Source organism: Macaca mulatta, chromosome 16 (assembly GCF_049350105.2).
Source record: "Macaca mulatta isolate MMU2019108-1 chromosome 16, T2T-MMU8v2.0, whole genome shotgun sequence".
In the NCBI taxonomy this organism is placed as follows: domain Eukaryota; kingdom Metazoa; phylum Chordata; class Mammalia; order Primates; family Cercopithecidae; genus Macaca; species Macaca mulatta.
The window spans coordinates 92,279,840-92,303,077 of NC_133421.1; the positions used below are offsets into that span (position 1 = coordinate 92,279,840).

At 49.0% G+C, this 23,238-nt stretch overlaps 2 protein-coding genes, 2 long non-coding RNA genes and 1 other non-coding gene across 7 annotated transcripts in view; 2 read left to right on the top strand and 3 right to left on the bottom strand.

Annotated features, from left to right (window-relative positions):
* Positions 1-23,238, top strand: part of FOXK2 (forkhead box K2) — a 78,830-nt gene that overhangs the window by 44,860 nt on the left and 10,732 nt on the right. For all 3 annotated transcript variants that reach the window (XM_028837038.2, XM_028837039.2, XM_077973426.1), the window contains 6 exons: positions 967-1,161; positions 5,556-5,703; positions 9,247-9,393; positions 19,274-19,467; positions 20,515-20,690; positions 22,328-22,624. In XM_028837038.2, coding sequence (XP_028692871.2) covers positions 967-1,161; positions 5,556-5,703; positions 9,247-9,393; positions 19,274-19,467; positions 20,515-20,690; positions 22,328-22,624 — 1,157 coding nt within the window. The remainder of the gene's footprint in view (positions 1-966; positions 1,162-5,555; positions 5,704-9,246; positions 9,394-19,273; positions 19,468-20,514; positions 20,691-22,327; positions 22,625-23,238) is intronic.
* On the bottom strand, positions 6,419-8,026 carry LOC144336093 (uncharacterized). Its single transcript, XR_013407543.1, has 2 exons — positions 7,609-8,026; positions 6,419-7,248 (listed from the first exon to the last, which is right to left on the bottom strand). It is a non-coding gene; the product is annotated as an uncharacterized LOC144336093 (long non-coding RNA).
* LOC144335214 (ADP-ribosylation factor-like protein 2-binding protein) lies at positions 14,727-15,715 on the bottom strand. The gene is made up of 2 exons (XM_077969671.1): positions 15,389-15,715; positions 14,727-15,081 (listed from the first exon to the last, which is right to left on the bottom strand). Exons 1-2 carry the CDS (start codon positions 15,646-15,648, stop codon positions 14,727-14,729), a joined length of 615 nt encoding a protein of 204 aa, XP_077825797.1. The 5' UTR covers positions 15,649-15,715.
* Positions 17,354-20,088, bottom strand: LOC144336100 (uncharacterized). The gene is made up of 3 exons (XR_013407550.1): positions 18,985-20,088; positions 18,631-18,732; positions 17,354-17,568 (listed from the first exon to the last, which is right to left on the bottom strand). It is a non-coding gene; the product is annotated as an uncharacterized LOC144336100 (long non-coding RNA).
* Positions 19,034-19,134, top strand: LOC114673342 (small nucleolar RNA U13). Its single transcript, XR_003724051.1, has one exon. It is a non-coding gene; the product is annotated as a small nucleolar RNA U13 (small nucleolar RNA).

Genomic DNA, 23,238 nt, shown 5'->3' on the forward strand with positions numbered 1-23,238 from the left:
GGACCAGCCTGACCAACATGGAGAAACCCTGTCTCTGCTAAAAATACAAAATTAGCCGGGCGTGCTGGTGCCTGCCTGTAATCCCAGCTACTCGGGAGGCTGAGGCAGGAGAATCTCTTGAACCTGGGAGGCGGAGGTTGCAGTGAGCCGAGATAGCACCGTTGCACTCCAGCCTGGGCAACAAGAACGAAACTCTGTTTCTTAAAAAAAAAAAAAAAAAAAAAAGGAAAGGAATTATTTTTCTTAAATAAGAAAACTACCACAGAGTTATTGCTTTGTGACCCAGATACATTTGTATGTTTATTTTGAAAGGAAAAATAGACACTGGGTGGTATTTGAGTTTTAAGTCTACTATAAGACCCAAAACATATTTGTGCACTTAGTTTAAAAGGAGTCATGTAGACTAAGTGGTATTTGAGTCTTTTTGAGTCTATGCTTTTTTTTTTTTTTTTTTTTTTGGTTGGGAGAGATGGGGTCTTTTGCTCAGACTGAAGTGTGGTGGCACTGTCAGAGCTCACTGCAGCCTCGACCTCCTGGGCTCAAGCAATCCTCCTGCCTCAGCGTCCTGAGTATCTGGGACCACAGGCATGCACCACCACACCTGGCTAATTTTTTGCAGTTTTTGTAGAGGTGGGGTCTTGCTGTGTTGCAAAGGCTGGTCTTGACCTCCTGGACCCAAGTGATCTGCCTGCCTCAGCCTCCCAAAGTGCTGGGATTACAAGCATGAGCTACGATACCTGATCTTTTCTGCGCTTTTAATTTTCCTGTGTGGCTGGTCTAAATAGTGTTTTCTTATTGGTGTTTTTTAAGTCATGAAGCAGTTTGTTAGACAACTTGTAAGAACACGGTGAGCTGAGCTTGGAGGTGTTGCATACACGTCCTCAGCTGCTCCAGTGTTGTGGGGACTCTGCTCCTACCCTGGCTGGGACAGCAAAAGGGTGCTGATGGTGGGTTTTTCTTTTCCAGGTGCACGTTCAGGTTCCCGAGCACAAACATCAAGATAACGTTTACTGCCCTGTCCAGCGAGAAGAGGGAGAAGCAGGAGCTGTCTGAGTCTCCGGTGAAGGCCGTACAGCCGCACATCTCACCCCTGACCATCAACATTCCAGACACCATGGCCCACCTCATCAGCCCTCTGCCCTCCCCAACAGGAACCATCAGGTGTGGCCATGGGGATGGGGGAACTGGAACGTCCTCAGTCCCAGCGGCAGCCCCAAGTAACGCCTTTCTCCTTCCCTGGTGCTGACTTACGTGGAGAGAGAGATGTGAAGTGGTGTTTAAAATACTGAATTTCCTGAATTTTCTGCATTAGGAAGTGCAGTTCCCAAAGGTTCCTGGTTTTTATTTACTCATTCTTTTTTTTTTTTTTTTTTTGAGACAAGAGTCTCTCTCTGCTGCCCAGGCTGGAGCGCAGTGGGGCGATCTCAGCTCACTGCAAGCTCCGCCTCTCAGGTTCAAGTGATTCTCCTGCCTTAGCCTCCTGAGTAGCTGGGACTACAGGCATGCGCCACCACGCCTGGCTAATTTTTGCATTTTTAGTAGAGACGGGGTTTCACCATGTCGGTCAGGCTGGTCTCGACCTCCTCACCTCAAGTGATCCACCCGCCTCAGCCTCTCCAAGTGTTGGGACTACAGGCTGAGCCACTGTGCCTGGCCTGTTTGCTCATTCTTTAAAAGATGTTTTTAAAGTGTTGTGTTTTTTTTTTTTTTTTTTTAAGATAGAGTCTTGCACTGTTGCCCAGGCTGGAGTGCAGTGGTGCAGTCTCGGCTCACTGCAACCTCTGCCTCCCAGGTTCAAGCGATTCTCCTGCCTCAGCCTCCTGAGTAGCTGGGGCCACAGGCACGTGCCACCATACCCGGCTAATTTTTTGTATTTTTAGTAGAGACGGGATTTCACTGTTGGCCAGGGATTACAGGCGTGAGCCACCGCAGCTGGCCATTGTTTTTTTTTTTTTTTTTTTTTTTGTGAGACAGGTTCTGGCTGTGTTGCTAGGATGAACTCAGACTCCTGGATGTTAGCGACCCTCCTGCCTTGGCCTCCCGAGCAGCTGGGACAACACGTGCTCCACTGTGCCTGGCCTGGATTCTTTTCATTGGAGTATAAATGGAAGGGCAGACAGTGGTCTAAAGTCTGAGATAGATTTTAATTTGAATTTTGAATTTTTTAGAGAGCCCACAGCCTGAAGAACCATGAGCCAATTAAACATCTTTTCTTTCTTTTTTTTTAAAAGAAGAATAGAGAGCCGAGAAATAAACCCTCACATAATGTAGTCAAAGGATTTTTTTTTTGAGATGGAGTTTCGCCCTTTTTGCCCAGGCTGGAGTGCAATGCGTGGTCTTGGCTCACTGCAACCTCTGCCTCCCAGGTTGAAGCAATTCTCATGCCTCAGTCTCCTGAGTAGCTGGGATTACAGGCACGTGCCACCACGCCCGGCTAATTTTGTATTTTTAGTAGAGACGGGATTTCTCCATGTTGGTCAGGGTGGTCTTGAAATCCTGACCTCAAGTGATCCTCCCGCCTCGGCCTGCCAAAGTGCTGAGATTACAGGCATGAGCCTCTGTGCCCGGCCTCATCAAAATGGTTTTTGACGAGGGTGCCAAGACTGTTCATTCAGACTTTCCAACAAGTGGCACTAGGTAAACTGTGTGTCCACATGGAAAATAATGAATTTGGGCCCTTATATCATGTGCAAAAATTAACTGAAAATGGATCAAAGGCCTAAATTTAAGGCCTGAAACTGTAAAATTCTTAGAAGAAAACTTAGGCAAAACCCCCATGACATTGGATTTGGTATTGATGTCTTGCATTTGATACCAAAGGCACAGGCAACAGAAGAAAAAGACAAATTGAACTTCTTGAAAATTAAAAAAATTTGTCCACCAAAAGACAACTTAAGTAGTAAAAAGGTGTTCTACAGAATGGGAGTAAATATTTGCAAATCATACATCTGACCAAGGGATTAATATCCAGATTATAGAGACAACTCCTAAAACTCAACAACAAAGAAACAAAAGACTCAGTTCAAAAGAAAGACATTCTTTCAAAGAAGATATAGAAATGGCCAAAAGTACATGAAAAGATATTCAACATCAGTAGTTATTAGGGAAATGCCAATCAAAATACAGTGAGATCCCACCTCACACCCATTGGATTGACTGCTGTTAAAAACAAAAAACCCAGAAAATAGTGTTAGTGAGGATGTGGAGAAATTGGAACTGTTGTGCGCTGTTGCAAGGAATGCCAAACCATGCAGCTGCTGTGGAAACAGTCTAGCGGTTCCTCAAAAAACTAAAATAGAATTACCATGTGATCCAGCAACCCCACTTCTGGATATAGACCCAAACTGAAGGCAGGTTCTTGAAGAAATATTTGTATGCCCGTTTTCATAGCAGCCTTATGCACAATTTCCAGAGGATAGAAGATACAATGGAATATTATTCAGCCTTAAAAAGGAAGGAAATCCTGACATATGCTGAAACATGAATTAATCCTGAGGACATTATGCTCAGTGAAATAAGCCAGTCATTGAGATTCCTAGAGTATCACATTCGCGTAGACGGAAGGCAGAATGGAGGTGGCCAGGGGCTGGGGGCGGGGAGGGGGAGCCCGTGTTTCTCGGGGACAGAGCTTCAGTTTGGGAAATGAGAACATTCTGGAGGGGGTGGTGTGATGGCTGCACCTCCATGTGAATGCGCTTCATGCTGTTGAAGTGTGCAGTTTAAAATGGTTAAAATGGTAAATTTTATGTTGTGTATATTTTACCACAAAGGAAAAAAAAAAGGCCCCATGGAAAAGCTTCTGTCATGCATGTGTTTGTGAAATGGAGGCATGGCTGGTGGACTCTGGCCACCATCCTGTGCCTGGTGCTGTCCCAGAGCAGCCCTGGCTGGTGTCAGGGCCTTCCCGTCGCTGCCCTGTCTCCTGTTGCTCCTTCGCTGAGGCTGCCATTTCTCTTTCCCACTTTGGTTGAATTTGGCTGAACATAACTGAGTGGGCCAAATAGTAGACGTGTGGGTGGGTAGGCATAAGTCAAGTCCTGCCACCCAGTGCTTATGAAGCACTACATAAAAAGGACACAGAATTCACTGGAGGAGAATGCGCCCGAGTTTGCCTGAGTCACATACAGCTCACTGCCGAGCAGCAGCCTTGAAGACCCCACATACAAGAGTGACTGACAGCAGCGGTGGGCGCAGGGGAAGGGTCGCAGCTGCAGCCCTGAGGTTGGGTCGGCTCCCGACTCAGCCTCTCCTCTCGCCGACCACTTTCTCTTCGTCCTGTGTTTCCTTGCTTGCCCCACTCCACACCTGCACAGACCTTTGTCAGGGGAACCCAGGTCCCCGGGGCCTCCAGGTGGAGTGAGCCTGAGCGACCTGACTTTCCAAACCTGCCATCCAACCAGCAGGTCACTTGCCTTCCTCAGGCCACACTGGCTGCATCCTCCACTTGTTAAAAGTTGGCTCTTTAAACTCATAAATTGTAGATGCCATGAGTCTGTCGTTCCTGCTGTTTCTCAGTGCTTTAAGGATGTTTGCTGGCATTGAGCAAATACTTGTTGAATGGACGAGTGAGTATACCAGTGGTGCATATTTGTGGCGGAAGGTCTAAGAAGCACTGTGGAGGGCACAAGGTCACTGGTGGTTTGCCCTTTCCCTCCTCCTCCTCCCCACCTCTCCATCTCCCTGGTCCTCCTTTTCAGTTGTTTCTCAGAGGTCACGACTTTAGGTTTATTTTTTTCTAGACCTTTTCTATGCATTTGCAGTGTTTTTTCCCCAAAACTCTTCTATAACGTAGAAAATGATCTTATCTTGATTTTGTTCCATTTCAATGGCTCGTTCTTTTTATTGAAGTGCAGAAAATGAGGCATGGAGAGAACCTGCAGCTCCTTGACTTACCAGAAATGCACGTGCCCTTTAATTGGCACAGAGATCAAGATCAGAACACTCCCTGTGCCCCAGTCCAACCTGGTGGGAAAAAGTGCATGTCTGAAAACAGGGGCCTGATTCTTCATCCTGGGTGCCCCTAGCTGACCTGCTGCTGTGCCTTCAGCGGGTGTCCACGCCCACGGCTTCATCTTCAGTGGAACCGCTTGTTCCACTTCAGTTCCAGGGGCATTGGCTGTCAGACCCCCTCCCCTGCGTAACTTTCCCTGTCTTTTCTGTGCCCCCTGTCACAGCTCCTCAGTGAGGACCTCTGCGCCTGTCCTGTGTCAGTTTGTGTCTTTAATAAGTTCTGGAACCATCTGGAGCCTAAGTTTCCTCACTGGTGAAATGAGTGGGCCACTGCCTCCCTTGAGAGCTTGTTTTACATATCATGAGCTGGCGTTTACAGAAGCAAATACCCTATTTCCACATTGCTTCTTGGGACGATCTGAAATTTCACAGATAGTTTATAAGAATCTGTGTTTCCATAGGAAATGCTGATATTCTCTTCCTTTTTTTTTTTTTTTTTTTTAACATTTTCGTATGTTTTCCCTATAATTAGAGCCAGTTGCTGAAGCACAGTAGGATGTGTGCTCTGTGACAGACTAATAGGAACAACCTTTTCTCTTCCACAGCGCTGCAAACTCCTGCCCCTCCAGCCCCCGGGGAGCGGGGTCTTCAGGGTACAAGGTGGGCCGAGTGATGCCATCTGACCTCAATTTAATGGCTGACAACTCACAGCCTGAAAATGAAAAGGAAGCTTCAGGTGGAGACAGCCCGAAGGTAAAGGCTTTGTAGCCTTGAAGCAGCCCCTGGGGGAGAGTGTGCAGCCACAAGGCCCTCAGTGTCACCTGTCTGTCACTCACCTGCTGTCTCGTGCGGTGGGCCCCAGCCCTGCCAGGGCGTCGGTGGGGATGTGGGCTTGACTCTGGTGTTGCTGCTGACTGTGTTCTTGGTATTGGGGTTTTGCAGGCGTACTCTTTTAGTCATTCAACACACATCTTAGGATTCCCCTAATAGCAGCTGTAGGCCCAGGTGCTGAGCAGACAGCGGAAGATGGAGGAGTGCTTTGGTCTTTGTGGAGCTCATGTGCGTTTGTGCTGGAGTTTAGCCCCTTGTCCCAGACTCTGAAGGTTATGCGAATGCACACCCTGCCATTCATGATTGTATGGGGCACGTTTGTCCCTTGTTTGGACAGCAGTTGTTGAGAGTCACACTATGACCTGGCACGTTTGTGTTCTTTGACCCAGTAATTTTCCTTTTAGGACTTAGACCAAAGGAAATGGCGGAAAGTTTGTATAAAACAGCAGTATGCGGCTGGGCGCGGTGGCTCACGCCTGTAATCCCAGCACTTTGGGAGGCCGAGGCGGGCGGATCACTTGAGGTCAGGAGTTGGAGACCAGCCTGGTCAACATGGTGAAATCCCACTTCTACCAAAAAAATACAAAAAGCCAGGCGTGGAACACAACGTGAATCTCAGCTGCTCTGGAGGCTGAGGCAGGAGTATCACTTGAACCCTGGGAGGCGGAGGTTGCAGTGAGCTGAGATCGTGCCATTGCACTCTGGCCTGGGTGACAGAGTGAGCTCCTGTTTCAAAAAAAAAAAAAAAAAGAATGCAACCTCAGTGTCCCTAGGGAACGGTGAAGGGTGATGAGGCTATTGTGGTTCCACTTAGGAAGAGCATGCAGAGTATTTGCTGATATGGAAATATTCCGGATGTAATGCTAGGTGGAAGAAAGAGAGTAAGAACCACGCGTGGTATTACTTGACATATTTAGGAAATGTGGTCTATCCCAGCAGAACGCAGCACAGCCATGAGAATGAATAAGCCACAGCCGTGCATCCCCCACCTGCGGCCGACTGCGGTGTCTGACACAGGGTGCTAGGCAAGGAGGGCACAGCCTGTGTGGTACCATTTCTGTCAGGCTTAAAATTGGACAAATCTAAATTGTATTGTTTCAGGATGCAGTCAAGTGGTAGGTTAGTAAATCCCAGCAAAACTGCAGTCACTGTAAGAAGTCAGTAGTAATGGTGGCCTCTTTGAGAGGTAGAGGTAGTGGGCTGAGAGGGCCCATATGAGCGTTTCGGGGATGCTGGTGGTGCCCCTGTCTCTTGACCTAATATACTGATGTTCACTTTGCAAAAATTTGTTCAGCTGACATAAATGTATCGTGAGCTTTTCTGTCTGTCTTAATGTTTTTCAATTTAAAAAGTTTTTAGAAATATAGAAAAAAGATCACAAGGAAATACACCAACAGCATAGGCACAGTGACGAAGGCTTTGTTAGCTGTTTGAAAGAAGAGACGTAGCAGGCAGTGTGGCATGCACCTGTAGTCACAGCTGCTCGGGAGGCTGAGGCAGGAGAATCAACTTGAGTTCGAAGCTGTGGTGAGCTGTGATCAAGTCTTGAATAGCCACTGTACTCTAGCCTGGGCAACATAGCAAGACCCTACCTAAAAAAAAAGAATTGGGTTTGTGGAGGGTCTTCTTGTGATTACGTTTTTCTGTTTAGAAAAAAAAGCGATAGGCCGAGCATGGTGGCTCACGCCTGTAGTCCCAGCACTTTGGGAGGCCGAGGCGGGTGGATCACGGGGTCAGGAGATAGAGACGAGACCATCCTGGCTAACACGGTGAAACCCTGTCTCTACTAAAAATACAAAACAATTAGCCGGGCGTGGTGGCGGGCACCTGTAGTCCCAGCTACTTGGGAGGCTGAGGCAGGAGAATGGTGTGAACCCGAGAGGCGGAGCTTGCAGTGAGCCGAGATTGTGCCACTGCACTCCAGCCTGGGCGACAGAGTGAGACTCCGTTTCAAAAAAAAAAAAAAAAAAAAGTTGACTTTGGGAGGCCAACGTGGGTGGATCACTTGAGCTCAGGAGTTTGAGATCAGATTGGACAAAAAAGCAAGACCGTCTCTCCGAAAATTAGCCGGGCCTAGTGGCATGCGCTTGGAGTCCCAGCTACTGGGGAGGCTGAGGTGGAAGGATCACCTGAGCCCTGGGAGTTCAGGCTTCAGTGAACCAAGATCACACACTGCACTCCAGCCTGGGCAACAGAGTGAGACCCTGTCCCCAAAAAAGAAAGAAAGAAAGAAAAGACAAATGTCCCTTTGTCCACGCTGAGCTGTTAGCGCTGAACGCGGCCTGTGCTGTGGAATCCCATGTGGGCACGTCCGATGTCCTTGCCTCCTGTCTGTCGGCCTGCCTGTTTCCCGTTCCATTTGTGTTATCCTCGAACAGTATCTGTAATTGTGCAACTTCATGTAAATAGTGTCATCGTGAATGTATTGTTTTGCAAATGCCTTTTTTCATCCAACATCATCTGTTGCTTTTCATCCATGTTGACAAGTGTGTTGTCCAGAAGTTTACAACCAGGGGTGGTTCCCTTTCCCAGTGGGCTTGTGCCGATAATGTGGGTTTCAGGTTGTCACTATGACGAGGAACCACCAATGGCCTTGAAAGGGCCAGGCCCAGGGATGCCAGCCTGTCAGCAGGGCACACAGCAGCCAGGATGTCTCCGACCCCAAGGCGGGGTCTCCATGGGGCTCTCTGTGGGCCGGGGGCTGCTCCTCGTGGGCGGCGGGGGCTCCTTGTGGATGGGTGTTTGGTGAGTCCAAGGGCTCTGAGCTGTCCTGGCCACTCCTGGTGCTCACGCCTGGGGAGGGGTGCTGCTGGCTCTGAGCCCTCAGCCAGCCTTCCCCACCCCTCGCCTGGACCCCTGTGGTGGCCAACAGGATCTGGTCTTGGTTGAGGTGCTTTGCCTTGGACTCCACTGCGGTCAAACAGCCTTTATTTCTTCATTTTTGACATTTGTGTTTTTACTTATGTAATTTTTAATGTTCTTTATAGTCTATAGTTTTCCATTTGCTTCCTCCATGTTTTCAAATTATGTTACTTTTATGGTAAGAACAATGAAGTATCAGGCTGGGTGTGGTGGCTCACGCCTGTAATCCCGTCACTTAGGGAGGCCAAGGCAGATGGATCACCTGCGGTCAGGAGTTTGGGACCAGTCTGGCCAACATGGTGAAACTCCTTCTCTACTAAAACCACAAAAATTAGCCGGGCGTGGTGGCGGGCGCCTGTAGTCCCAGCTACTCAGGAGGCTGAGGCAGGAGAATCGCTTGAACCTGGTAGGTGGAGGTTGCAGTGAGCCGAGATTGCGCGGCTGCACTCCAGCCTGAGCAACAGAGCGAGACTCCATCTCAAAAAAAAGAAAGATGAGGTATCAGAGGAACACTTAAAAGCACTGAGAATCTTTAAATCTAGTAAATTTAATACAAAATGTGTTAACTTCAATATTCTTTTTTGTTTGTTTTTTTAAATACAGGATGATTCAAAGCCACCTTACTCCTATGCACAACTAATAGTACAAGCAATTACAATGGCTCCGGACAAACAGCTCACCCTGAACGGAATTTATACGCACATCACTAAAAATTATCCCTACTATAGGACTGCGGACAAGGGCTGGCAGGTAAATGCCTTTCAGTTTGTTGTTAAATAGAGGCCGATTGATCCTGAGAAGAAAGTTGAGTGGCTGCTGTACTTAACTCAGGCACAAGTTAGGAAGGTAGAAGGTGGCGGGGGGAGGGGGTGTGGTGTGGGGGCGGTGCTTGGAGCCTCCTGTGCTGAGAGGAAGAGGAGTTGGGGCCGGTGCTGCCATGCTCTGCCTCACCTTCCTCGCGTGGAGCAGAAGGAAACATGGTTCTGGAAGAGCATCTAGGCCTGCGTGCTTTACTGTTGTGGAAATTCATGCATCTGCACAGGATTTGTGAAGTGTGGATTGTCTGAGATATTTCCCTTTGACCAGTGCAGTTCATATTTGAAATGTAGGAAAAATTTGAAACCCAGCCCATCCTTCCCTTTGGCATTCTCCTGTCTTCCTCATCCAGTCCTGCTAACGGACAGAAGTTTTGAAGTTTGCAGAAACGGTTTTCAAACCGTGTTTTACCAAGGAACACGTAGAGGGCTTCTTACCCAGTTGGTCGGAATATCAAACAGATGAACGTGGTGTGCCCTGTCTCAGCCGGGGAGCCCACCTGCTCGTGGAACCCCAGGCTGCCTCCAAAAACCACTTTGAAATCTGCAAAATGTTCCCTTTGGTCAGCTCACACACCAATAATTTTAACCCTTTAGACTATGTAGGTTTTTCTCTTTCTGTGTTGTCTGTGTTGTGTTGGCTGTTTACTGGATGTATACGAGAATCTTGCTATTTGAGATAATTTGGCAGTGGGTAGGTTTGAAATATAGCATATTAAAAACATAGCAAGAGAAGAAATGTATGCATGCTTATAGTTTTTTAATTCGTTAAGTAACCAGGAATATCTATAGAATTTCTTTGAGGCTTTCATGTAATGATTAAATGATCCTTAAAAAAACGTCTAAACTGCATGGCTTAGTGATGAGGGTGGTGCAGGGGCACCTGTTTTCTGTTTATTGAAGGGAAAAACCTTTTCTCTTTTAACCGCAGATGTATAAACATGTTATATTGAAAAATAGCCCACCAGCCGGGCCTAGTAACTCATGCCTGTGATCCCAGCACTTTGGAAGCTGAGGCAGGTGGATCACGTGACTCTAGGATTTCGAGCGCAGCCTGGGCAACATGGCGAGACTCTGTCTCTACCAAAAAAAAAAAAATTAGCTGAGTGTGTTGGGTCACACCTGTAGTCCCAGCTACTCCGGAGGCCCAGGTGGGAGAATCACTGAGCCCAGGAAGCAGAGGCTCTATCGTAAAAAGAAAAGAAAGCCTACCAGCCACGTCTTCCATATTTCCCTTGTGGAGGGGCTTGGGGGTCTTTAATCATGGAAGGTACAGAATGAGACCCAACCTCCCCTCTGACCCCCTTGGTGCACCCCACGCCTGGAGTGTCTGTGCCCGGCCCTCCCCACCTCCCTGTTTACAGCAAGGGGGCATATCTTGACCATTAGGAAAATGCCGGATTTGGAGAGTTGTTCATATCCAGCCATGTCAGGGTCTCTTAACACATTGCATGCTAAATTCTGGCCGTATTTACTCTATTTTAATCTTTTTATAAAAGTGAGGCTGTGCTTCAGACTATATGTGTACACACACACACATATACATACTAACACACACAAAACCAGACGATAACTTCTACCCATGTTCCAGTGGCCATGGCTTTATGGCTTCGTCAAGGAGAGAAACTCCACATGGAGTCCAGCTGGCTCTGGGGGAGTGTGTGAGGATCCCTCAGAGTTTAAGTGCAGCTTATTCTGATGGTTTGAAGTACCAGTTACCTGGGGCTTTGTGAGTATGTGTTTCTAAGAAGCTTTATTAGACTTTAATCTGTTTCTCTTAAGTGGTATTTCCGTGTGTTTTTTTCTAACATCTGTTTATTTGAGAACTACCTATGAATAGGACAAGGCTTTCTTGCTAAAGAGGGTGGATGGATAAAGGCCCGGCCTCAGTTTTGGGGGTGCCCTAGTCAGGAATTCAGGACATGCCTTTTGGGGAGCAGAGCCCTTGGAGCAAGGCTCTTCTGGACCACATTCGCGAAGTGGCGAGGACCCCATGGGACTGACCCCTCATGCATGCACTGCTTTCTGTCGTCTGTTGCAGGTGCCTGCACAGCTCACGTAGGCAGGGAATGACAGACTAGCACACATCAGGCACCCCTCTCTGCTGAACTGCTATTAAACTTGTTTCTGTTGAAACATTTTCTTTCCTGTCTAGATCAAGGTCTGTAAGTCTACAGCTGCATCTCTTGCCCCAGTAAGGCCGCTCCTGTGTCATTTCACACCTCGTGGCTCCAGCTAATTTAGCAGGAGAGGGATGAGTTTCTCCAGATTCCCCTTAGTTCATGGACACCTACTATCTCTCTCTTTTTTTTTTCTGAGACAGAGTTTTGCTCTTGTTGCCCTGGCTGGAGTGCAGTGGTGCGATCTCGGCTCACTGCAACCTCCACCTCCCAGGTTCAAGCGATTCTCCTGCCTCAGCCTCATGAGTAGCTGAGATTACAGGCATGAGCCACCACACCAAGCTACTTTTGTGTTTTTAGTAGAGACAGGGTTTCTCCATGTTGGTGAGGCTGGTCTTGAACTCCTGACCTCAGGTGATCTGCCTGCCTCGGTCTCCCAAAGTGTTGGGATTACAGGCATGAGCCACCACCCGGCCAATGTACTCTTAATTTCTTTCTGTCCTCAGCTGTACCCTTGGCTGTTGGAATACTGACCCTCACGGGCTGTTCCTCTGCCATGAGATTCTCTGAGCTGCCCTTCCCAGTGCGTCAGACCTTATTCTGACCTTGTCCCTCTTGGCTTAAAACAAAAGCGAGGTGTTTTGCATTGTCTACCAATGGTGTGGCTTTTTGGTCAATCCTCAGAGGATATCCGAGGGTGAAATGAGACGGTCTGAGGACATCCGAGGGTGAAATGAGACGGTCTGAGGACATCCGAGGGTGAAATGAGACGGTCTGAGGACATCCGAGGGTGAAATGAGACGGTCTGAGGACATCCGGGGATGAAATGAGACGGTCTGAGGACATCCGGGGATGAAATGAGACGGTCTGAGGACATCCGAGGGAGAGATGAGACGGTCTGAGGACATGCGGGGGTGAAATGAGACGGTCTGAGGACATCCGAGGGAGAGATGAGACGGTCTGAGGACATGCGGGGGTGAGATGAGACGGTCTGAGGACATGCGGGGGTGAGATGAGACGGTCTGAGGACATGCGGGGGTGAGATGAGACGGTCGGAGGACGTGCGGGGGTGAGATGAGACGGTCGGAGGACGTGCGGGGGTGAGATGAGACGGTCGGAGGACGTCCGGGGGTGAGATGAGACGGTCGGAGGACGTCCGGGGGTGAGATGAGACGGTCGGAGGACGTCCGAGGGAGAGATGAGACGGTCGGAGGACGTGCGGGGGTGAGATGAGACGGTCGGAGGACGTGCGGGGGTGAGATGAGACGGTCGGAGGACGTGCGGGGGTGAGATGAGACGGTCGGAGGACGTGCGGGGGTGAGATGAGACGGTCGGAGGACGTGCGGGGGTGAGATGAGACGGTCGGAGGAATCCTGTTTGAAAAGATGCCGTATGTCTTTCCTTTGTTTGCATTTACCTGCTATGGTTTGTTTTTTTCATGGTAGAAAAGTATTTAGTAAGTGACACATCAGTACAGAAACACACGGAGCTTATAGCTTGTCCTTTAAAACCAGGATGGCCAAGTGAAAAGTCAATACAGATTCTTATTTTTACTATTTAAAGAAATCAAAGGGACACACTGGGCATTGAACTATGTTTTTTCTTCTTTCTAGAGATGATGTACGTGTTTTCTGATAAGTAATCTACCACACATTGTACTAAAGCAGAGCAGCAAACAGCCAGGAAAGCTGTGCCCTGCCTGCTCCTCCCGCTGGGCTGCTCCTCCGGCTGGGCTGCTCCTCCCGCTGGGCTGCTCCTCCGGCTGGGCTGCTCCTCCCGCTGGGCTGCTCCTCCGGCTGGGCTGCTCCTCCCGCTGGGCTGCTCCTCCCGCTGGGCTGCTCCTCCCGCTGGGCTGCTCCTCCGGCTGGGCTGGACCAGTGGAACAGCATCTCGGTAGGAAAGGAAGAAACTGCAGAGTCCCTAACCCAGAGAGCCTAACAAACTGGTTTATACAGAAAAGATCTTCAGCAAACACGCAAACACAGTAACATGCTGTAAGAATATGTTTTACTCTTATTTCTAGCGCACACATACATGCATAGGTGCCCAGTCAAATAGGAACGAATGCCAAAGTAGAAAGCATTTTTGCCTTCACAGCACTAACACCTAAAACGCACACGGCATATAATACTTTGATCTTTAAGTGGATAATCATGGAAGTCTCAAGATCACATCCACTAGGTTAGCCTGAGTATTCATTTATAAATATACATATTTTTAAAATAATGCTTTGGCAGGGCGCAGTGGCTCACCCTGTAATCCCAGCACTTTGGGAGGCCGAGGTGGGCGGATCACGAGGTCAGGAGATCAAGACCATCCTGGCTAATATGGTGAAACCCCATCTCTACTAAAAATACAAAAAATTAGCCAGGTGTGGTGGCGGCGCCTGTAGTCCCGGCTACTCTGGAGGCTGAGGCAGGAGAATGGCGTGAACCCAGGAGGCGGAGCTTGCAGTGAGCCGAGATCGCGCCACTGCACTCCAGCCTGGGAGACAGAGCGAGACTCCGTCTCAAAAAAAAAATAAAATAAAATAATGCTTCAAAGAGACTTCTAGAAACAGTGGGACTACATCTGGACCAGAATGAAGTGACACAAGGACTGCAAATATTAAGACTAGGGGTGGCTTTTCACGTGGAGCTTTTATGTAGAGGACGTCTCTTTCCGTTGATTCCTGCAGCCGAGACAAGCTGTGGTCACAGGAGATGCCAAAATCTCAAGCTGGGCTTGAGTAACACCCTAGACAGACATCAGGAACCCCATTGAGGGTGAAGTACTGAAACTGATCCATGTGAGAAAGAGATGCAAATGTGTAAAGATTCACGCAGAGCCTGCTGGGACAGAGGGTGGAGGCGGATTCGTCCACACCTACACACCAGCGGTGTGCTCAGGTGGTGGCCGTGGGTTTGTCCGCACGTACACACCAGCGTGTGTGCTGGGGAAGGGCCCCCCAGATGGAGTGCTTGACATGGGCTCGCTCCAGAGGCGTCTGACTCAGAAGCTCCTGAGCGAAGTGTCTACTTGCCGGGGGAGGAGTACTACGGTTAATGGATACAAGAAGGTGTTTCGGGAGAAATAGGTCTAGAAGGGTTAGGTCATTTTGGTTTTGACCTGTCAATACTTAACATAAATGAAGAGTTACAAAATAGAGTCAGTCTTTTTCCAAGATGTATTCTGTCATCATGAGCTGAGCCTCTTGGGCCGGTGACATCCAGAATGTTCTCAGTTCATTGGCTGGCGGGAGGACCCAGTGCCGCAGATTGTTCTGGGAAGCTGGCACAGATGATTGACACAGCGAAGTCACCACCAAGCGACTGCTTAAGTCTGGTCCTCGGTCCTCAGTCTTCTTTTTCTGCTCTGTAGTCCAAAGAATCTGTGAAGGTAGCAGCATGTCCAGTGTGTCACCCGCTGCTTCATTTTTATGGTGCTGTGATGTGATGGTGAAAGCTGCCGTGTTGAGTCCAGGAATCCGCCGCAGCAGCTGTTCTTCAATACAGTTTTCTACCCAAAAAAGGTATTCAGGCTGGGCACGGTGGCTCATGCCTGTAATCCCAGCACTTCGGGAGGCTGTGGCCGGTGGATCACCTGTGGTTGGAGGTTCGAGACCAGATGACCAATGTGGAGAAACCATGTCTCTACTAAAAATACAGTATTAGCTGGGTGTGGTGGCGGGCACCTGTAATCCCAGCTACTCGGGAGGCTGAAGCAGGAGAATCGCTTGAACCCGCGTGGCGGAGGTTGCAGTGAGCTGAGATCGTGTCATTGCACTCCAGCCTAGGCAACAAGAGTGAAACTCCGTCTCAAAAAAAAGAAAAAGAAATGTATTCATTAAAAATAGATGTGTAGGTGAGTTTATTCTCTTCCATGTCTTCAAACTCCAGGTTGTACCTGTTAGTGAAATTACTCTGTAATAACTGGAACTCGTCATCCATGATAATGTCATCTAAATATCCCACCACACTATCAGATTCATCAGAGGCGGAAGAGAAAGACAGCACAAAGCTCTCTTCTTCTAAGGCGTCCATCACTGCTGCCCCTATAGACTCTTGCCCTGCCTGCGGCCCAACCCGCATGCAGGGCGTGGCAGGCGACCTGGTTAAGGCCTCGCAACCAAGGCTGCAGCCTGCTCACTGCCCAGTCAGGTCAGCACCTGTGCGCCAGGCCCAGCCCTGGGTACCCAGCTGTGCCCACGTGCTGGCCCGGTCTCTGCACACCGCCAACACCACGGATCCGGGCCTCGGTGACTCCAAAATGATTTTTTATGGTTTTATAATTTTACCTAACCCGGAATTGAGATAATTGTTGTGACTGTGAAAAGTTTGAAAAGACGGGGCTCTCAGCCTCCAAAGGGACTAGAGCTGGTTCCTTTTATTTTTATTTTATTTTATTTTTATTTTTTTTGGGACAGAGTCTTACTCAGTCGCCCAGGCTGGAGTGCAGTGGCGTAATCTCAGCTCACTGCAACCTTTGCCTCCTGGGTTCAAGTGATTCTCCATCCTCAGCCTCCTGAGTAGCTGGGACTACAGGTGTGCGCCACCACGCCCAGCTAATTTTTGTGTTTTTTACTAGAGGTGGGATTTTGCCATGTTGGCCAGGCTGGGCTTGAACTCCTGACCTCAGGGGATCCACCCACCTCGGCCTCTCAAAGTGCTGGGATTATAGGTATGAGCCACTGTGCCCATCCCTTGATCTCTTTTAAAGGAAGGACTGTGCTCTGGACTCACCCTCACCCCTGCTCTTTTGGAGGCATTCCTGGACATTAGACCCCTCCTCTGAAAGGAACGTGGCCTGTTCCTTCTCCTCAGTTTCTGCACACGTCCTTACTGTGCAGAATGCACACTGGCGGGCACTCAGGGCTGGGGGGTGTTAGATAGACAAACAGTCCTTGAGAAACTTGAGGTCTGCTTAGGAAGGCTGACCAGGAAGGCACAGAGGAGAGCCCCGGAAAGGAGGGAGCTGGTGCTCACGGAGGGCTGATTGTCAGTAGATGCTCAATTTGGAAAGCCTTTGGGAGAAAGATAATTTGCTCAGAATTGCACATCCTTTTCTTCATGTTTAGCGTTAAAGAATAACAGCCCACGTTTTCTCTGAAAGCTTTATAATTTCTGAATCATTAGAGTCCAGTCAATGTGGTTTTAGTACGTGTAGCAACAGAATGAAGGTACATCCATCCTGGGTTTGATCAAATTACAACGGCCTTAAATTACCTTAGAAACATAGTTAATTTATTCTCTTTGTGTCTACATTAAATGTCTCATTACTTCCCCATATTTTCTAGAGTCTTGTTGGCTGGCAAATTGCAAGTAATCTTTCCTTATTTGCCCTTGAAGTTGTTGTTAGGGAGATGGATTGGAGAATAAAATAGGTTAGAATCTATTCTGATGATGCAGACTGTGTTCTTGTATGTTTGCAGGACAGAAAGTAGCAGCTCCCCAATTCCACAGACTGACTTTGCGTCTTGTAAGTGATGGTGGTGGTGATGCAGGAGCAGGGCTTCTGGCCCATGTCGCGTTCTTCTGCTCACAAGGCTAGAGTCTGGCCCCGAAGTCACCTTTTCTGCTTCCAGATTCCCACTGTACTGACCTTCTTTCCTCCTAGCAGCATGCAAATTAAATGACTCTGCGTCAGTCAGTACAGCCACAGTCTTCACTCCAGGGATGGTTGACTGCTTTCTGCTCTCCAGCGTCGGATGCCGTGTGGGGCAGTTCTTTCTGAGTTCCTGCTTAGGAGTACTGGTCCTGGCAGAACAGCCGAGAGGGCAACTGTCAACCTTCTCAGGCAGTGGCTGGGATTGCCGTTTGCACTGCTTGAGGGTTTTATATTACCATCGTCTGGGTTTGCTTTTCTTCAGTCACAGCCTTAGAATCCACCTTCTACTTTACACTTAAAATTGGTCACAGTCTCAGAATCTACCTTCTTCTTCACACTTAAAATTCTGAGAGCAGTTGGCAAAGCTTTGCCTTCTCTGTCCAGTAACAGTCATGTTTGATTTTCTGGAGGAATTGATAGAAAGACTGGGTGTCAGCTAAAGCGAAATAAAACATCATAGCAAGTATCTGTGGTTATTAGAATATTGGAAATCTCATGTGACGCCTGCACCTGTAAACAGTTCCCCAAAATCCCACACACAGCCTCGCCCCCTCTTCATGTTGCCCACCAAGTAGCTCCCATCCGTCCACAGGGCCCAGAGGCGTTAGCATGGCACTTGAACAGCCACTGAGATTGGTTGTAAAGTGTTATTTTATATGTTGGATTTCTTAGTCACCTTTGACGATTTCCGAGGCTTGTGATTCTAATAAGATTAATTGGGAAATTTAGAAATGACTTTTTGGGTAGGTTCAGATTGTGTTTTGAGTGATCACCGTTTTAACACTTTAACAGCTTAATTTTAAATCTACACATTAATGTAAATTAATGGAATGTTTCTGTGAACCCATGACTTTTGTCCGGTTTTGGCTGTAATGGTGCCTGAATCAGGTCACAGCGGGGGCTTTCTTCAGGTTGTCTGTAAACCCTTAGCTGGGCTTTTTTTTGAGGTGGAGTCTTGCTTGTCTTGCCCAGGATGAAGTGCAGTGGCATGATCTGGGCTCACTGCCACCTCTTCCTCCCAGGTTCAAGCGATTCTTCAGCTTCAGCATCCTGAGTAGCTGGGACTACAGGTGCGAGCCACTGTGCTCGGCCGATTTCTGTGTGTTTAGTAGAGACGGGGTTTCACCATGTTGGCCAGGCTGGTCTCCAACTCCTGACCTCAAGTGAGCCACCGCGCCCGTCTGGCTTTTTCTAATAGAAAGAATGATGCACTGACGAGAAGCTGGGAGGGAAATTTTTCCTGTGTATCTTATGAAATTATTTCAAGGATCAAATAAAAAACAGAGGCACTTTGCCAAGTCCTCTCTTACTGGAAGATGGTGTCCGTCCTGATTTTCAGCCTCTTGCTCATTTTTCTTTTTTGCTGGTTCACCAAATACTTTATACTGGATTAATTTAATTTTAATGGCATGACAGATTCTGTAAGCTAATTCTGTGTGAAAAAGTATCTTAACAGAATGGCTCACCTCAGCTCTGTGTGTCTCCAAGCAGGGAGAGGTTGGCAGCTGTAAGTCGTTGACTCCACCTGGAATGCTCTGTGCTGACAGTCGCAGTCCTGGGTTTCCCACCTTGAAAGGAGATGGAGTCAGAAAGGGCCTCTGTGTGCAAGTGCTGTGTGGATCGCCCATCCCTCCTGTTCCCCAGCCCCCCAGCCTGCCTCCCGGGCCTGTCCTACCGCAGAATGCCCTCCTGTTCCCCAGCCCCCCAGCCTGCCTCCCGGGCCTGTCCTACCACAGAATGCAGTGTCCTTTCCTCTTTGGAAGCCCGTAGCAGCCTTGGACTCAAACCCCCGGCTGCTCCTTCCCTTGAGAGTTACTCACCAAGCGGGGAGGGCTGCTCCTTCCACACAGCACAGCCCGTAAACGTCACTCTCTGTTGTCGTTTGTAAGCGTGACGTCTGGGTTTTCACTCCTGTGCAGGACGGGCCTCCCTCAGACCTTGTGAGCTGTCAGTACGTTACCTGTGTGACGCAAAAGAGAAACAGTTCACTCTGCAGGCTGCCGGCGCCCCACGTCGAGGTTCTGCTTTGGAGGGCACTAAAACTAGGACGTGTTTTCATTTCTCGGCAAAGAAATATACGAATTCTATGTATTTTTTTATGTTTCATAGAATTCCATTCGCCACAATCTCTCTCTGAACCGTTATTTCATCAAAGTGCCACGTTCCCAGGAAGAACCAGGCAAAGGCTCGTTCTGGAGGATAGACCCAGCCTCTGAGAGCAAATTAATAGAACAGGCTTTTAGGAAACGACGGCCCAGGGGCGTGCCCTGCTTTAGAACCCCTCTGGGACCGCTCTCTTCTAGGTAAGGAGAAAGAGGAACAAAAGGCCTCACTTCATGCTCACTAAACTCACCTTCAATGTATTGGGAAAATTTCCTTTTGAAAATGAAGGAACTACCAAATGCATTATGATTAAATGTTGGGATGGGGATTTGAGCAAAAGTGTTGAGTGGCTGCCCGGGCATTTTCTGGTTCTAGTGGTTGAAACATTTGAGACCGTTTGCAGAGTTTAAACTGCACTCCACTCAGTGATTGCTGCTTTGTGGGGCTCGTCGCATATTGTTCACTCCAGTGCCATGGTGACATTTTTCCTTTCCTTTGGCACAGGAAAAGTTCTTTAAAACTACTTTTTAGGCCGGGCGCGGTGGTGCACGCCTGTAATCCCAGCACTTTGGGAAGCCGAGGCGGGTGGATCACCTGAGGTCAGGAGTTGGAGATCAGTCTGGCCAATATGGTCAAACCCCGTCTCTACTAAAACTACAAAAACAATAGCCGGGCGTGATGGCGGGCGCCTGTAATCCCAGCTACTCGGGAGGCTGAGGCAGGAGAATTGCTTGAACCCGGGAGGCGGAGATTGCAGTGAGCCGAGGTCGCGCCACTTCATTCTAGCCTGGGCAAAAGAGTGAAACTCTGTCTCAAAACAAAAACAGACGCACTACTTTTCAGCTGCTTAAACTCGTGTTGACTTACAGTGTTAATTTGCCTGAGTTTAAATACTTACTTTTAGCTTCATGAATACTGTTTTTAACCAGAAAAATAAATGAGCACAATGTCAGTCTTAAGTGCCCACTGACTTGCCCACTGCTGGCTCCTACGTCTGTGCACAGGAGCTGTTTAAAGAGGGCAGCCAGCCCTGCCCCGTAGCCGTGCTGCGTATGTGGGCAAGGGGCCTGTGATGGCCCTGTCACACAGGCTGAGGCTGTCTCCCCGACTGTCCTGCTCAGTTCACAGGTGTACAGAGAAGTAGAACTTACACAACAGTAGTTGGTGGTCAGGAGACAGATGACACCCCCTTTGCAAAGTGCTTTCTGAGTGTGTAAACATGCAATGTGTTCTTCTCGGTGACACAGGAGTGCCCCAGCCTCTCCCAATCACGCTGGAGTGCTGTCTGCTCACTCTAGTGGTGCCCAGACCCCTGACAGCCTGTCGAGGGAAGGTTCGCCGGCCCCCCTGGAGCCTGAGCCTGGCGCCGCACAGCCCAAACTCGCTGTCATCCAGGAAGCCCGCTTTGCCCAGAGCGCACCAGGTGAGACAGTGGGAGAGGAAGCGAAGGCCAGACAGTGTGAGCCAGACGCGGATGCCTGGGCTCCACAGAGAAGAAATAGCTGGACTGGAGGCCTCCCTGTCCCTCTGTACCTTATACTAGTACCTGAGTGTGATTTTATAGGCCTTGGAAAACTAGTAGCACTGGGAGTGTTTTTTAAAAATGAATGAACGTTCTTTAAACGATACTGAGTAGATGCCTGAAAGAACTTAGAATTAACCTGTTTCTTAGTTTGTCATTCAAAAATCCATGAAACACCCCCCGTTCCCCTGCCCCCCCCCCAAAAAAAACCATGAAGTAGACAAACTAGACACTGGAAGCAAAAACATGTCAGTTTTTTTTTTTTTTTTTGAGACGGAGGAGTCTCACTTTGTGGCCAGGCTGGAGTGCAGTGGCACGATCTTGGCTCATTGCAGCCTCTGCCTCCCAGGTTCAAGGAATTCTCTTGCCTCAGCCTCACAAGTAGCTGGGACTACAGGCACGCACCACCGCGCCCAGCTAATTTTCGTATTTTCAGTAGAGACAGGGTTTCACCCTGTTGGCCATGATGGTCTCGATCTCTTGACCTGGTGACCTCGTGATCCGCCCACCTTGGCCTCCCAAAGTGCTGGGTGTACAGGTGTGAGCCACTGCACCCAGCCTAACATGTCCATTTTAAGGAACAGGTAAAACAGTTTGCAGTTTACTTAGAAAGTCATAATGTGGAGTAAAATTGTGTGCCCTGGGGAATTAAACATAGTGTGGAAATGTGTCCAAACTGAGTCTGTTGCAGTTGACAGAAATGTGAATTGGATCAGTTGGGATTACTGGCCCTCCTGGGCCAGAGAACAGCCTTCCCCTGCCCACTGGCAGTGGCCCCTGACAGCCATGTCTCTCTCTCTCTGCTCTAAGCCCCCAAACCACAAAGGGCAGAGGCTGGGTGCCAGAGGCTCTGTGACAGCCCCACTCTGTTTTTGAACTTTCTGCTTCCCCTCACAGGAGGAAGATGTTGATCCTAGGTGAGTGTGGCCCTCGTCTTTCTGGCCTACAGGGGCAGTTTCTTCTTCTTCTTTTTAATTTTGTGTGTTTGTCTTGAGACAAGGTCTTGCTCTGTCACTCATGCTGGAGTACAGCGGCGTATTCTTGGCTCACTGCAGTCTCCACCTTCCAGGCTCAAGCAACCCTCCCTCCTCAGCCTCCCAAATAACTGGCGCTGCAGACACACACTAACATGCCCAGTTAATATTTGTTGTAGAGACAGCGTCTCCCTATGCCCAGGCGGGTCTCAAACTCCTCCTACCTCAGCCTCCCAAAGTGCTGGGTGGCATGAGCCACCGTGCCCAGCCCCGTTTCCTCTTATATTGAGTATTGACATTTTCTTTTTCATAAGGAAAGAACTGTGGGAAGAGGTGTTACCAGATATCTAAATAGAGCTAAAATTGCATTTTTGGCAGTTAGAGATAGGAATTAAATACCCCTATTAAAATACTACATCTCCCTCATTCTTAGTAACTTTACTATTGTGAGGTGAAATAGGGCCACATCCTGTATTTTAAAGTTTGTATGTTGCTGTCGGTGCTGAGTGTGGGAACCTTTGTAGAAGTATCTGTAAGTGTCGGTCCTGTTGTGTCTTTCACCAGGGTCACCTCTGTCCAGTCAGCCGGTCTTAATCACCGTCCAGCGGCAGCTACCACAGGCCATCAAGCCTGTCACCTACACTGTGGCCACCCCAGTGACCACCTCGACCTCCCAGCCACCCGTCGTGCAGACGGTTCACGTCGTCCACCAGATCCCAGCGGTATCGGTCACCAGTGTGGCCGGACTGGCCCCAGCGAACACGTACACTGTCTCTGGACAAGCCGTGGTCACCCCGGCAGCCGTGCTGGCCCCTCCTAAGGCAGAGCCCCAGGAGAACGGAGATCACAGGGAAGTCAAAGGTGGGCACTGGGGGAAAGGAGGAGAGGCCGCCCCATCAGCCTCACACTCTTGGACGTCCGTAAGGTTTGCTCATCCTTGGCTGGGTGCGGTGGCTCACGCCTATAATCCCAGCACTTTGGGAGACTGAGGCAGGCGGATCGCCTGAGGTCGGGAGTTCAAGACCAGCCTGACCAACATGGAGAAACCCCGTCTCTACTAAAAATACAAAATTAGCTGGGTGTGGTGGTGCACCCCTGTAATCCAAGCTACTCGGGAGGCTGAGGCAGGAGAATCACTTGAACCCGGGAGGTGGAGGTTGCAGTGAGCTGAGATTGCGCCATTGGACTCCATCCAGCCTGGGTAACGAGAGTGAAACTCCCATCTCAAAACAAAAAACAAAGATTTGCTCATCCTTTTCTTTTCTCTTTTTTTTTTTTTTTTTTTTTGAGACGGAGTCTTGCTCTGTCACCCAGGCTGGAGTGCAGTGGCCGGATCTTGGTTCACTGCAAGCTCCGCCTCCCGGGTTTACGCCATTCTCCTGCCTCAGCCTCCCGAGTAGCTGGGACTACAGGTGCCCGCCACCTCGCCCGGCTAGTTTTTTCTTGTATTTTTTAGTAGAGACGGGGTTTCACCG